The sequence below is a fragment of the Gasterosteus aculeatus genome, chromosome 4 (assembly GCF_964276395.1).
Source record: "Gasterosteus aculeatus chromosome 4, fGasAcu3.hap1.1, whole genome shotgun sequence".
NCBI classification, from domain to species: Eukaryota; Metazoa; Chordata; class Actinopteri; order Perciformes; family Gasterosteidae; genus Gasterosteus; species Gasterosteus aculeatus.
Window position 1 is genome coordinate 15,935,742 of NC_135691.1, and position 16,010 is coordinate 15,951,751.

The following is a 16,010-nucleotide window of genomic DNA, read 5'->3' on the forward strand; positions in this document are numbered from 1 at the left end:
AAAACAAGAGATGAATGGTGAATACTACGTATCCATTTCATTACCAGGTGCTCCTCGGCCTCACGGAGAGACAACGCCCGCTCTGCAAAAGAGCGTAAAACCCTCACGAATATCATTATGTTGTTTTATAAAGGCTTTATAACAGCTGCCGGCTCTTTTTGCATTCACATAATCGTAAGACTTTAAAGGGGCTGGCAATGGACAGCTTGTTACAGAGGAATTCATTTGGAAACCCTTCAGAGCAACAAGTTTCTCTGGCAAGAAACTTGGATGCCTCTGTTATCATTAATACTACAGACAGATGTTGTTTTTCTTAACAGGCAGATGTTGAATTCTGAAAATACTTTTTTGTAAGTATAAACCTACATGTCGAAGGTGATTCTGAGTAGATTTGTTGAATCAAACGCATCAACCCGGGCATGTGAGAGACACAAAGAGAGAGAGAGAGAGGACAGATGTGTGGGTGATGTTCTCTTTTTGTCTCAGTGAACAGTTTGTTGACAAAGGACAGGTGGGCGGCGCCATCGGCAAAAACCGCTGTGCACGTGGCTCGGTGCGTGTGCTCTGGCAGGTGCGTTCCCCTGCTCTCCAGCATCACTGCCGCCGTCACTGCCGCCGCCTCGCAGTGACTCCCCTGTGACTGAAGACCAACCACCCACGCTCTCCCCATAAACTCCCCCCGCTCCCCCCTGCTTTTTCCATAACCCAGCCACCCTCTCACTTCCGCTCTCTGCCTGTTGCTTTCCATCCCTCAACTCTCTCCACTATCCATCTCCCTCTGTTTCCCTCTCCGCTGCCTTTCCTTCATTCCAGCCGCCTCTCTTTGTTTCTTTCTTCCATTGTGCTTCGTGTTTTTTTTAAATCTCTCACCCCCCTCATTTCGTTTGTGTGGGTCTTCCCTGGTTTCCGTCATGCGCTATGCCCGCGCACACCGTGCTGTCTCTGTCTCTATGGAAACCCCCCCGAGTGGACCAAAGTGACTCAAAGGCCTGCGAGACGCTGATACAGACCCTATTGGATCACACGCTCTGCTCCTCTCCCAGCGAGCCACAGGCTCTGCCTAAAGTGTGTGTAAATAGATGATGTGTGACTGTGCCAAGTATACCTGGCATCAAACGAGCTCCCCCATTCTGTGGAAAGAGACACCCCCAGTCTCCCCTTGTGCCCGTGACTTATTAGTGTCAGTGAAGTGGGATGAAAAGATGGAGGCAACGTGGGAGTGAGGAGGGAGCCTTATTGTTTCATTATACAAGGCCTCTTCAATTACTCGGTGGAGAAGGGGACCACCTGATGCCGCCTCTGCACACATATTCCCATCTGAAGAGCGGGCGCACACACACACACAATCAATCACAAACAGACACACACACACACACACACACACACACACACACACACACACACACACACACACACCCCTTCCATTCGTCTAGCGTTCCAGTCTCACACCTCATGCCCAATCGAGCCTCCTCACATTTACACGTTGTCGAGGCTGCCGTGTTGCGTAGATCGTGCGTCATTCAGGTCCAAACGCATCCGAAGGACAGTTGATTTATGATAAGAGAGCTTTGGGTGGCTCTCCTCAACACCGGTGTGATTTGACGGTCACGCTTAAGTGGATCATTGCAGAGCGTAATCATAGGCAGGATACGTCAGCTGGGAGGGAGAGAATGAGAATGGAAAAAAAGATGCACAAACAAGTGTTGGGATTCTTTTTGTTTTTAAAGTCTCTTTGGAAATAATTCAATTTCTGAAGGTTTGTTGAGTTTCCCCTTTATTTTATAAAAACGTACACGAATTAACTACAACAAAGGACTACATTAAATAAGACATCAAAACAGGCAGCAATAACAGAGGTCAACAACTGAACACACACCCGACCCAGCCCCAGGCCCACCACAGTAACACCCCAGTGAGATAAAGACATGCCAATGATGTCTCACATTGAGGCACTTGATTTCCCTACCAAACGATCTTTGGTCAGTTGCTGTTGCGCAGCTTTGATTGAAACAGGTTTGAGGTGGTTTGGAACTCGTTAATATGGGGATTCGATCGCTTGGTTTCAGACAGCGCTTCTTCTGCCATGTTTGGAGATAACCCAAAGATGGTTGTAACCTGACCACCTCCACAGAGTCAACTTCAGCATTAAACAAATCAACACTAGATAGTACAGTACTTCACATGATTACAGAAAGGACTCCACAAGGGGAAAGGAATCAAGCACGACAGTTTAACACAGTTTACCTGAAAACAGTGCGGTGTATCCGCACACAATATACTGTAATCAATACGCGGTACAGGCTATTGCAAAGGCATTGTTGTTGGCGTTTTTCTGTGGGACCTAACCAGTCTGTTGAGTATTATCTTGGAAAGTCTTGCAAAAATAGATAAATTCATATTAAATCAAAAGGCTTTCCTTTGATTTTCAGATCAAGTGATCTATATACTGTATTTAGCTACTCATGCAGTGTCTGTGTGCGTAGAGTAGACTCACACAGAGAGTGTTTGTTTGTGTGTGTATGTGTCGAGTGTACGTGTGTGTTTTGATGAAAGCTCTGTGCACAGCGCGAACCTGTCTGTGGGTTTTTTTCTCAGAGTACACCCCTTTCAGTAAAGGATTAACTAAGTTACATTAAACTGTTTAAGAAGCATAGTAGTCACACAGTATTTGGCAGTGAACAGTCCTAACTTATCCATGCACAATATCAACAACAGGCAAGTTTCACATTCTGAACAAACGCATTAAGAACAACACAGTAAGAACATGAAGATAAAGTACAAGAATTGAAGAACCTGGAAGTGTGAGTTTCCTGTGTTGTTTGTGTCTGTGTGTGTGTTTGTGTGTTTGTTTGTGAATGTGAGTGTGAATGTTAACAGCACAGTTGGTTTCCCATGGAGACCAAAGGGCTATGACTCATGCCGTGCATAAAGCATTTTCTGGGATTTCAACAATATCGGAAGAAATATTATTTTTCCACAAAGCCCAGATAATTACATATAATCATATTAGAACTTTACAGAATACTCAAGGAGTTTACTGTAAAAACCCACTCATCCCACCCCCATAGGTCTATTATAGACCAAACAGTGGATTGTATTTCCATTCTCCAGCTCTTTCCTCATGAAAAGCACCTTCCCTTTGTTTTGATTGTATGTTCTTTGTGATGGTGTGTGTCTCAGACGAGTCCAGTCTGTGAGTGCAGGTGTAGGGGGTACGGTTGGTAAAGCAGAGTTGATCCCCCTTGTGGGATGTAGTAGCTGCAGTAGCTAGGTTCTGCTAAGTAGGGGGCACTGTGATCCGCCAGGTACGGGGCTGGCTGGTAGAAGCACGTCACGTGGTCCGTGTTGGGGATAATGTTTTGCTCTCCTAGAACCTTCAGAGCCAGCACTGTAATCATGTTCAGGGTCTGACGTCGCTCGTGTCCCATTAGACACACGGTGCTGTCGTCGACCACGCGGCGCAGCGTCATTAGGTACTGGTACTTGCTTCTCTCCTCGCCGATAAAGTGGTTCTTCAAGTAGGACAGGATCTTCCTCTGCTGCTCCTGCACGTCAGGGAAGTCAATGAAAAAGCGTGAGCACATGTAGCGCTCAAGTGTCTTTATCTGAGTCTCGCTGGCTGGTCGGTAGTCCCTGACCAACAGGTTGCTGTATTTTAGCAGGCCACCGCCTCGGATCTCCTCTGGGTTCCTGGTGGCGATGAGACGGTAGCGCAGGTGGTCCATGGCTGCCTCAAAGTCCCCGTACATGCTCTCTGCCAGGACCTCGACAGCAGGGACTGAGCCAGAAGTCTGAAGAGTAAAGCTCTGTTCGGGTAGGACTGAGGTCACCTCAGGGGCCTCTTTGTTCTCAGGCACAGAGTGGGATGCCTCATCGGCTTTTGAAGGGGTTGATTCTCCTGGGCCTTCAGACTGACAGTGAGGTGGCACACGTGGGGTAGAGCTTGGGATTGTAATGGGAAATGAGACAGGTTCTACAACCTGAGGTCCCAGCGAGATAGGATCTTCCTCCTGTTTATCTTCCAGCTGTAGGTGAGGAATTTCTAGCTGAGGTGAGGAATCTTTAATCTGTTTCTCGCTGCCTGTGTTCATTATTAAAGGCTCCATGTCTGAAGATACCTGAGGTACCAGGTCCTCCGACTCCACCGGAGGAGTGAGGGAGAGGAGGGGAGGGCTGAGGCATGGGGAAGGGGGACTAAGACAGAGGGGAGGTGGGCTGAGGCTCAGCATAGGAGGGGTGAGGTAAGGAGGTGAGCTGAGGCAAGACGAGGTAGGGCTCAGGGGTGGAGAGCTATTGCTGGTGGAGGGGTTGATGGTGTTCAGCAGCGCGGATGGGAGGCAGTGAGCGGGAGGGGTTAGACATGGCGGAGGGCTGAGACTGGGGGGCGAGGAGGTGAAGCAGGCAGGGGATAGACTCAGCACAGGAGGGGACAGACAGGATACAAGGGGGCTCGCACAGTGGGGAGAGGAGAGTGAACCAAGCGTGGTCTCTTGCAAGCTGCCGTTTGGCTCATCTGAGTCCACCACTTCCCTGTTGTCATCTTCACCACTGAGTTCATCATCTGAGGTATGTGCAGGTTTTAGGATGTTTAAGCCGGACGCCTTGGTGCATGAAGCCAACGCATCCACCGAGTCAAGAGGCTCTGATTGTTCTGTGGCGGGGACAGGGACAGTTTCGCTCAAGGAGAGCTGGCTTTTCTCATCACAGGCCACATGTGCAGACAGCGTCTCTTTCAGGCTCTGAAGAGTCTCACACCAGCTCTCTGTGATCAGCTGAGGGGAAGATGGCTCTTGAGATACACCAGATATAGGATCCGGAGCAGATATGGTGATGATATCAGGGGCTTGATCAATAATTGAGGTAAGTTCCAGGTTACAGGAAGGGGTGGGTTCAGACCCAGGGTTTTTATTAGTAGATGTACTAATTGTTGGGGTAGTTGTAGGGTCTGAACTGGGAGATGTTGGTTTTGGGTTCAAATCTATTTCAGGTTCAGGGATAGGGCAGGGGTTTGGATCTAGACAAGGCGCTATGATAGGATCGTTTTCAGAGACTGGGCCAGGACTTGGGCTTACCTTCCTACACATCCTGCGAGGGGGTTTTGGAGAGGAGTGTTTGAGCACCACCATGCTAGATAGTCTCTCTGGGGCTTTACAGGAGGGAGAGGAGGAGGTCTTTTTGTCATGAACGAGGCCGGGTGGTGCAGGTACAATATCCTGAGTATCTGGAGGGCTGGCGGCATCAAGTGTGTTCTGGGTTTTATCTGCGTGTAATGCGCTGTGAGTGTCGGGGTCTGTGTCATAAAGTGTAACAGACATGGAAGAGGTGGAGCAGGAACAATCAACATCCTGTGTGTCTTCTACGTTATCTGCTTCTGACCCCAAAGTCTCTTCTGTCATCTTGATTCTTTCCGTCTCATTTTCTCTGCCTGCACGCTCGTCGATGTCTGTTTCTACTTTTCCCTCATCTGCCAACAGTGTGTCTTTTTCTGCATTTGAAGATGTGCTGGAGTCTTCAGTAGTCACATGGTCTGTTTCATCTTCCTCGTCGCTCCTCTGATCCTCACTGAAGCACTTGGAGTCTGCACTGTGACATTCTTCTGTCAGAGTTTTGTCTGATGTTTCTGGCGGTTCAGACTGCCCCGTTTCCTCTGTGAGTGCTTTCTGTTCATCGGGGAGTTTTGTGTGGTCGGATTGTTCTTTCTTGACGGAGAGCGGTTTGTTATCTGAATGCGCTGCCGGCTGGTCATCGCATGACTGGGTTTGCTCTGACTGTTCTACCTTTGTCGAGCATTGGGTCTCGTCGGAGAGCTCTGGCTCGTGTCTGAGCTCAATCTGACTCTGTGGTTCCGCCATCTCAAAGGGTTGTCTCTCCTGTGACGGAAGGTTCGGAGATGTCTTGTCAGAGATCTCCGTCTGACTAAAGGTTTCATTGTGTTCTGATACTTCAACAGGGGTTTTCACTTGATTGTCTTTTTCAACTTCCGAAAGTTTTGTTTGGTTTGAAGTTTCTTGTGAGAGTTCTGTCTGGGACTCCTTTTCATGCACCTTGTCTCTCTGTTGTGTCTGGCTGATATGTGCCTGGTCTTTGTTGATAAAGACTCTACCAGAAGACTTCTCTGTTTCTGGAGCAGTGGCCTGCTTGAGCAGAGAGGGAGAGTTTTTATTCTGATTCTCAGCAGGCTGGCCCTTAAGATCAACAGTTTTATGGTTTTGCTGGGACTCCTGAAGCATGTAGCACTCCAGGAGACGGTCAAGAATGATCTGGAAAGAGTCAACGCTGAACTCAAATTGCCGCCTGAGCGTACTCACAAATTTGAGCTCCAGGTTTTTGCCACTGTTATTTGAGAGGGAAATGAGGCTCCAGCGGTCGTGCTCATTAAAAACCTTGACCATTTTCTGGACGTAGGCCTCCTTCATTGTGGCACTGCTGATCCTCTCCCTGTTGACCCCAGCAGGTAGGCAGTCCAGCAAGCAGCCCAGCACTGACTCCTTGATCACCTGTGAGAAGGAAAGATCAATAACATGACAACTATCGACACCAACCTGAATGCAATTTCTTCTCGTAGGATTGAACAGTTTCTTGGTAACACAGCTAAGAAATATTGAAGGATGTACTATTGATTCATTCCATTAGTATAATATTCTACAATTTTTTTTATTTCAGCAGGATTACAATAACACTATTATCAATAAAGCAACACAAAGAATACTACTGCAATACCCTGGAGGTGGTTGATCGGTAAAGCAGTCTTACCTGGAACTCCTCTTGACTCGGCAACTCCACTCCAAAGATGATGTCCAGGTCCTTGTAGCTCGTGCCGTTGTCTCGGACGAGGACGTGGCTGGCCGTGGAGCCGTTGAGCCGGATATCTCTCACTGCGATTCCCTGCTGCTGCAGCCTGGCCCGCACGGCTATGATGATGTCTCGCGGACGCAGCTCCAACGTGGGGAAGTTCCCGCGGCCGTGGATTGGGACCGCCTCGGATAAGACCTGGTGGAGGACTTCGACCTGCTCAACGTTCAGACTGTGGAAACGCTGATTAGATTTAGTTTCAGACATGCTGCTGCACTGGAGAGAGAGAAGGAGGAAAGAAGGGATGGAAGACGACAATGAGAGTTTATTACAACTCCCCTACAGACTGTCGCTCTCTCTCTTTCTTACACACAAACACACACACGCATACACACATAGCCCTCTCTCACACGTATGTGCAAGCTCCCTGCCAGTCTGCTGTCTGCAAGTCACAGCTTGTCTGACAGCTTTTCCTCAACGCTAATGTAACTGCTGTGTTGACACGCTGACACATGGAGCGATACACGCAGATGTGATTTGCATAAATAGCCTTACACTGCTTAAGCAGATCACAACAAATGTACGTATGAACACATTATACAATTTACCACCTAGGAGTTGAATCGTCGCACACTGTCCCTCTTTCTGCGCTCTTTTGGATTCCGCTCGGATTCCATTCTTTTATAAAACGTGCACATGAATAAACATACAAATGTACTTATCATGCAAGATTATAATAACAATATTGGATTACTATAAAGCTATAACAATAATAAAAATGATTGTAACAGCAGTGTAAATCTTTGTTTATTGATTGTTTCCACCGGAGGAGAGGGCTAAGCTGAATGAGTCATCGCAGCAGACTGCATTAATCACACCAACGTCACTAATTTAAGACACATCTGTCTTTGTGCGTGTGTGCAGCACATCATTTGTATGTATTGCAAACAAAGACCCCTGCACACATTTGTGTGAGTGAAAGCAGGCGTTTCTATATCAACTTCGTAAACCGTAACAGAAATCGAAACAAAGTGGGATTTAATACCAGCTAATTATGTTTGTTTGGCTGGTGTAATCCTCCAAAAAAGTTACGGACGCAGCCTTTGCCAGCCAGAATCCATCAATCGATCTCCTGCAAACTGGACATATTTTCCAATAAGCCAAATAACATTTGCCTAACCAAGTCAGTGAGAGGAGTCAGTGTCCTACGGGAGCGTGAGTTTATGGGGCGTATGTGAGAGTGTTTGAGGGAGTGAGTGCTTCTGCTCCGTGGTTCACAGCAGCCCATTATGATCCTTTGTTCGCTTTAATCAATAGATGTCAGTCATTTCTGGAGCTCAATGCCGCTGATTGCAATGATTTGTCAATACCAGCAGGATAAACATTGGGATACTAATGAGCAGTAATGGGATGCTTTCTGGTAGTAGTTTGGCAGACATCCGAGAGATATACTACCAAAAAAAACCTACTGCAAGTGATTGTTTTTTTTCTAATCTTCCAATCCATGCACTACTGAAGAACAGCACTTTATTCTAATCTCTGATGCTACAAAAGGAAACCCCTCTGCTTTGGGGGAAAAAACAGAGTGTGCTTACCAGGAGACAAAGAAGTTGAGTAAGAAACAGCTCCTCAAAATCAGCCGTCTGTTTACGCACTTTAACAAGGTGAACTTCAAGTAACAAAAAAACAGTGCATCATACGTGCAGAGCCAATGAGCACTGCCCAAGGTGTCGACACATGGTCATATGACACAATGTATTGAGGAGGCAGAGACACTGCGGGACTGTTTTCCAGCTAGTCCTTGTATGCCCCCCCCCCCCCCCCCCCCCCACTCCCATTCTCCCCCTCCCCTTTGGCACTGTTCTGCAAACTTGCAGCCTGAGTGACTCATCCAGGCGTATCGGCTCAGCTTGCACATAATCTATGGCCACTGAAAAACCAATACATATGGCTACGGAGGCTCTCATATGCTGAATCTTAAAACAAAAACAAACACGTCTGCTCTGACAAGGTTTCTCCGGTATGTGACACATTTAAGTACAGGAAAACAAAAGAGCCCCGCGTGACTCACTTTTTAAACATTATCATACAATGTGCTGTACATCTCGTATTGTTTTTTCCTTTTCTCTTCCATTCACTTCACTAACCTACAAAATGCACTCACGTCTCACTCATGTCTGCTGACCAGAAATGTTGTTAACAATATGTATGAGTCTAAGTTCTGTAAATGCAGTGCTATGGAAGTTCTGTCCCCCATAAAATGACCACAAACTGGAGGCTAGTTTTGTGCCTCCTGTTTCAGAGTATAGAGCATAAAAACGAGCTGGAGCAGATCCAGAGCCAGCATGTACCTCTGCCCCGATGGTCTTCACTTATCACCTAATCACGCACCTGAGCGCTCCATAGCTACCGCGGGAGGTTAATTAACCGCAATTAAGTGCCCGGGAGACTGATGGGCAGATACACTTCTACGCACAAGGATTCAAATAACACAATAAACCCCCAGCGTGTGAACTCTGATCTAACTTCACCTGTTGCTGTGGCTTTCCGGGGGAGTGAGGAGCTCCTGGCGGGACGGGCGGAATCAAACCTTTGGTGTCCACCGAGCTTCAGGAGCGGAGTGTCTGTCTGTCCCTTCGGAATTGTGCGATGCAGGAATCTGTGCGCGAGCTCATCCGGGAGCTGTCCAGGAGCTCGCGTGGTGCTGAAATGAAGACGGGAGTCCTCGCACTCTTGTTTTCTCCTCCCGCCGCCCTCAGCGTAACGGAGTTTCCATAGCAACCCGCCGTCATCCAGTCATGATTTGTGTGTGTGTGTGTGTGTGTGTGTGTGTGTGTGTGTGTGTGTGTGTGTGTGTGTGCGCGCACGCAGAAAGAAGTGCAACAATTACGCTGTGGGGAAGTCGCAATAACAGGTGTGTTATTATTCAGATGGGGGTTAAAGTAGGAGTGGGGGAGGACTTTTGACCGTAGGCACTTCAAATATGTAAACCAACCAAAATGGAGTGTTATAGTGTTACAATATTACAACATTTGAGGGCCTCCATTTGTTAGGGCTACTTTTGGAGGGGGCAGCATTGTTTGTGAATCTTTCCCCATTCACTTATTTACCTCTTAACTCTTCGCTCACGTCACACATCATGATATCTGGTACGGCACCATGTGTCCATGCACAGTATCAGCATAGTATGAGTCATCCATGCTGCCCCCCCCCCCCCCCCCCCTCCCTGACCCAGCCGTAAACCCACCCCAGCCCCTCCAGCCCCCCCAACCCCCTGCTGCATTCCCTGCCGGATGTTTCATCTCTTCCCCACCTCATGTGTCCCCCGTTAGTACCAACCCCCCCCCCCCCCCTTTCCTCCATGCATCACAACTAAAGTGAAACTAAACGTGACAAAAAGCGTTAAGGCACCCGGGAAGTGGCTCGGTGGAAAAGGTCAGTTTACTGCCCCACCAGAAAAAAAGAAGCACAAATTGCGTCACTGGGCATGTACCACAGCCTATACGGGGACAGACTATTTTTAGCGAGGATGGAACTGTCTGCTCTGGACGCGGTCGTGACGTAGGAGACGCGAGAAAGCCATGCAAAATCGTGACCATGTGACGGTGGTGAATGGAGACAGTGGCGATTGAAATCAAAGATGAAGGTACGTCAAGAGAGTTCACGTGTTGTGGTCCAGCCATATGTCTATGGGTACATAAGAAGGTGCAGCAATCGCTGCAGCAAATTGACCCTTGAACGGGTTTACATCGCACAGGGATGTGTTTTCTATTTATCTAGAAATTATAACTCCAGGTATAGTTAATATAAAACAGGTAGACATGTGAAGAAATATTCCATTATAGTGGCTGCGCATGCGTCACATTAGAAGTCCATATTTCCTGTTTTTAAACGTTTAATGAGCGGTACACAAATGTGTTTCTTAATATAACAAAGTTTCTCCACCAATTACGAGACAGTCGTCGTATCTTCAACACAAAGTCTATTAATTGAATGGCGCTCTGTCTATCTCATTCTTAAGCAAATGCGGAAGTAAACGCGCGCGAAGCATCTCGCCTCGCAACAGCAGCGAAGATACGATAGTTTGAAAAAATCAAAACAAACCATTCTGGTTAATAATCTGTGCATAACCAGTGTTTGTCTCCAAAAGAGACCTTCATCATGCCGAAAATAGAGAATATGCCTTCCTGTGTTGTCTAACGAGCATACCAGTAGATATACAGTTGCCTTGCAGTAACGTTAGCAACCCAAATGTAAAACGGCTTTGATTGATAATCCGGTTATTCCCCAGTTTGCAACATCTGCCCATTCATTCAACGATGAGGGGAAATATTTCAGGAATCAGGAAACATTTATTACCAAGATATGTCAAACATACAAGGAATTTGTCTTGGCGGATGGTGCATGACAGTAGACAGTGTGACAATAGACAACAAGACAGCAGTGCACAAGTAATAAAATAAAGTAAAATGAAATGCTAATGCAATGGGTGAGTAGGATAATGCTATGGGTTAGTATAAAACAAGGGAATAAAGTTAAAGTTAAAAATTTAAAGTATTAAAAAAGTTTAAAAAATTATTAAGCATAAAGTGCATTTGTGTGCTTTATAGCTGGGCAAACTAATTTCATGACTCTTTGGTTTCATTTTCAACTTTCAACATTTTCTGATTTGGGTTGAATGCCAGCAAGGGATTCAGTTCACGTATATATATATATATATATATATATATATATATATATATATATATATATATATATATATATATATCCCTATAATTCTCATAAGAAGTGTATTACTCTGCCTTTACTATACAGAACACATGTTCAGCCTCAGGTTTGGTGCCAAGGAGCTGCAATTCAACTCCAAGAAATATGGTTAGGAGACAAAAGGGAAAGTTAAAGTTAAGCAAAGGTCAAAGTCAAGCTGGTTGGTTTATTAAATCCTGCATTTAATGGACACTTTTCTGGGTCATGTTGGGCCAAAGTGTCAGATACAGATGGACAGCATATGTATGTGTATGCGGTCGTATTTCCTTTTGTTTCTGAGTCCATCCAGAAGAAAGATCATTTCCGTCTTGAGGATGAGTGCCCGTGTGGATGCCGTGGCTGCCAGGATCAAGACCGCTGTCACCATTAACCAGGTCAGGATTGCAGGTCAATGTTTTGTAGAAAACGTTCCTTGCTCTCTGGTGTTACGTGGCGCAGCAGGTAAATGACAATGAGCGGAAAACAAGCCCATCTTATTTACTGAAGTCATACACCCATTTTTAATCCCAATATAATAAATTAGATTTCCATCATGTTTCCTACATTAAGCTTATTGTATTTACACATATTATCACCGGTCAACAATTAATTTTTTCAATTTTTGTAATGTTAATTTCTTGTGGGAGTTTCTGCTTTTATTTGATAGAAATCCTTGAAAAGGATGAATGAAATGATCACAGAACCAAAGGGCATCCAAACAACAAGACCCCAGTGGCCACCCACTTCATTCACACTGTCTCTTGTCTCAAACCAAAGATGAAGACACGACTGCAATAGATATGGGTGTTATTTCACTGGTCACGCTTTTTCTTTTTTAAGTGTGTGTTTTGAAAAATACATCTTATTTCAGGAGAAGAACTACAGAGTAAACCCACGCTAGGTTATAAAAGTCCAAATTGAACCTTCAAACCACTCGCTTGCAAAGGAGGGAGGGAGTGGGGGGGGGCAAAAAGAAAAGATGAGCAGACATGCAAACATAAAGCCAGCGATTGTATAATGTCCTTTAATGTGCCTCAGACAATAGGCTATTAGCTTCAGGCTGTCATGGAGAGCCTCTATAATAGGCTCTCATTCATGTTCACTGTACAACAGACATAATTTCATAGAATAGAACTTAAAAGCGTCCGTAAAGATGCGTGAGATAGCGTATAGCTGAAAAACACCTCAGCTGTCTCAAAAGACATGAACACAATAGCACTGATAATAAACCCCTCTAGCATAATTAAATCAACTATTACCACATTGCGTTTTGAGCAGATTTGCTCTTAATCAGAGTCTCTTTGAGGTTATTGAAGATGTTATTAGGAGGAGAGGCGACAAGGTGTCTGGTTAAAAAGGTGAAAGTGACACCTAGTGGAAATATGAGGATACAGCACGTCAAGATTCACCCTGACTGACTTCACGTGATCCTTTAAAGAACAAAGATCCAAACCTATTAGGGCCACTAGAGAGTGAGCCTTAATGTGATGACTGTTTTCAGGTATCTAAAGTGGTGAAGTCTATGGACGCAACACTGAAAAGTATGAACCTGAAGACGTTGAAAGAGTGGGCTCACGTGCGCCAGCGCAGACAAACCAAAGAAAGCTGTAACAGAATATGTGGGTATAAGATTTCCTCTTCCTCTGCAGATCTCTATGTCAATGGACAAGTTCGAGAACCAGTTTAAAACTCTTGACGTGCAGACAGCTCAGAGAAAGGACTCGATGGAAGACACCAGCAGTCCGACGATGCCTCAGGTGATGACCGTCCTCGGGAACAGACGCAGCTACATGGCTGCTCAGTGTTAAGTCCTCTAAACACATGTTTCTGTTTATATGGCCGGTCGATAGAATGAAGGGGAAACGCTGCTGCTTGAGATGGTTGATGAAACAGGGTGAGTACGGCTCCAAACATTCGGAAAACTGACAATAACGACAAGAGGTATAACATTTAAGAGAGACTAATGAACCTTTAAAAAGAGACGCTAAGTGTTTTTTAAGGTTCCCAGCGATCATTTTTCTGGTTCAAAAGTTTTTTCAACGTCTATTTGTAGACCTTGAAAAACATTGGGCCAAATTTTAATGTAATTTTTAATATGGAAATGTTTCATCCTCTACAAATAGACGTTGAAATTTCCACGTTGGTCATAAGCATCTCTTCAACGGATAATTGCTTGCTGGAAACTTTTAGATACTTAATCACAGTAGTCATATAATATAATATATTACATATCAGAAATATAACATAATGCTTTTCTTAGATAAAATCCCAATACACAAAAATATTTTTCAGGGAAAATAGGCTATGGAATTAAAAGTGTAGAAAACAACATGCAAGTTAGTTTAGAATTCTGTGTTTGTTGCCCATTTTTCTATCTTTGGATAGATTTGGAAGTTCATTTCACATCAGAGAGCTTTACAGTTTATGAACATTCAACATCCTCCGTCCCCAAACCCTCACATCGGTACAGGAAAGAATTCCCCAAATGAAGAAAAAAAATGTAAAAGGGAGAAACCTGAGGGAGAACAGCAGGAGTAGGTGTGTACGGAATTTACAACGTAGAAGATGTACAATTTGTTCAATTTATATGACAGAAATGAGGCGCGATTATCCTGATGACTGAGGTCTGGTTTAAACTAACAAAACTGTTTGAGGGTTAGGGTTAGCCTTTGAGGAACCGAGATGGCCTCAATAGCCATCAATCATCAGGTTCATTTCAGCTGGCTAATAGGATATTTGATTGACTCTGGTGAAGCACGTACGAGGAACATTGTTGACAGCTCTTTTTGTGTTTTACATCCCACAACAGAATTCACACATCACCTTTTTTCTTCATTGTTAGACATACGTAAACTATTCTCACTCTAATATAAATTTAAAGTCATAGCCCACTGAAGCGCTCACCTCCTATAATTAGCAGGTTAAACATTTCTTTGTTTTCTTCAGATCATCGTCTTTGGCCGAGTCAAATCATATCTATATATAAATATGTATTTCACGGATCTCTGGGACTTCACACAGAAGCTGCGAGGAACGTTGTGAAATCAAACCCAATCAGCAGTGTAAACCCAGACCCTGCGGTAGAAGGTGTTTGTGTCGTCTGCTGAAGCTCTTTTGATACGTTTTCCATGGTGACGACTGACCACAGGAATCCATTGTGTAGCACACTTCACCTCTCAACCCTACAGGGGTTGAGTGATGCTCTTCACCCCCCCCCCCCCCCCTCCACCTCACTGTGTCCCCTGCCTGGTTGTTGTTATCAAAAGAATGAACTCTCCCAGAGGCTTTCCAGGCTGCGAGACCAGGAGCCGCAGTGATGTCAAAGAAATAACAAGGTCGCAGAGGAGGGAGGAGACGAGGAGGAACAGAGAAGAGAGAATAAACAACAACAACAAACCAGCCTGATCTCCAAAACCTGTTCGTAAAAATGTATACGAAAATCTTACAGATACAAATTCGTAGTGATACATACTAAATAAATACGCACTGCAACTGATGACGTCATCCTATTCAAAGTGAATTTTTAACGAGAAATCAATGTTAAATTGTAAGAATACAATACTAACCCTAACCCCCTCAAAAAATCCAACATGGCGGAGAGACGTTCACTTAAGGGGCGTGGTTAACCACCGCCAGTTCGTATGTATTGTTACAAATTTGTATGTTCAAGATTTTCGTATACATTTTTACAAACAGATTTTGGAGATCACGTTGCAACAAACAGGTGCCATGTGCCTTGAAGCTCCATGTTCCAGGTTTGGAAACAAAGGAAGTCGTCCAGAAGCAGAGAAAAGGGTCTGAGAGGAGGAAGCTTTTATTCCTCTCTCTGGCACTCGTATGGAGCCAAATCCAAGTTTTGATCATTGAACAAACTAAAGTATTCGTCTTCAACATTGACAAAATACAACAATCTTCAAAAATAAAAATGAGAGAAAGAAAGTATTTTGCAGTTGAATATATATATTTTTTCAACCTTCACTTCTAAATATTTTTTGATATCTGCGGTGTAATATTTTTCCGGTGTAGATTTTATATTTTCAGATTCAGATCTTATTTTTCCAAGTTTCAAATCTTTTTTCACGTTTATATTGTTATTACATTTTTTTTATCCTAGGCGAGGATTATTGTCCGTTAATGTGAAGGAAGCAGGAATCTTTTTTTAAGAAGGGGATTCATTTAAAGACTTTTCAACACGTTTCACCTGCCTGGGTTTTTTTTGGGGGGGGGGGTGTTTTGGGCAAACTACCAATCCCAGCGTGCCTCTTTCCTTCCTCTTCAAGCTCACTGCCCCTCCTCTTTCTCCTCCAACAGGGAACAGATGAGAGGTCAAAGGTGTCACCTGTAGAGGAAGCGACCTTCTGCCGCTCGCATGCCAGAGCCACATTACACAGACACACACGCGCACACACACACATATATATACACACACGTACACAGCTCAGCAGCTCCCAGGGGGGATTGTGAGACTCAGC

The 16,010-nt window shown here is 44.9% G+C and overlaps 1 protein-coding gene across 2 annotated transcripts; it reads right to left on the reverse strand.

The window, feature by feature from the left end:
* Positions 1-1,747: 1,747 nt before the first annotated feature.
* tent5d (terminal nucleotidyltransferase 5D) lies at positions 1,748-9,461 on the reverse strand. 2 transcript variants are annotated; one of them, XM_040174726.2, is made up of 3 exons: positions 9,324-9,461; positions 6,754-7,068; positions 1,748-6,497 (listed from the first exon to the last, which is right to left on the reverse strand). In XM_040174726.2, exons 2-3 carry the CDS (start codon positions 7,057-7,059, stop codon positions 3,177-3,179), a joined length of 3,627 nt encoding a protein of 1,208 aa, XP_040030660.2. In that variant the 5' UTR covers positions 7,060-7,068; positions 9,324-9,461; the 3' UTR covers positions 1,748-3,176. The 2 variants fall into 2 exon arrangements, with proteins under 2 accessions (XP_040030660.2, XP_040030661.2); XM_040174727.2 differs by having other exon boundaries at positions 6,754-7,063; positions 9,324-9,437.
* Between the last annotated feature and the right edge of the window lie 6,549 nt (positions 9,462-16,010).

Coding starts and splice junctions, on each gene's coding strand:
- tent5d (XM_040174726.2), bottom strand. CDS start 7,059: ATGTCTGAAACTAAATCTAATCAGCGTTTCCACAGTCTGAACGTTGAG. Junction 6,498..6,753: donor CGAGTCAAGAGGAGTTCCAG/GTAAGACTGCTT, acceptor TCCTTCTCACAG/GTGATCAAGGAGTCAGTGCT.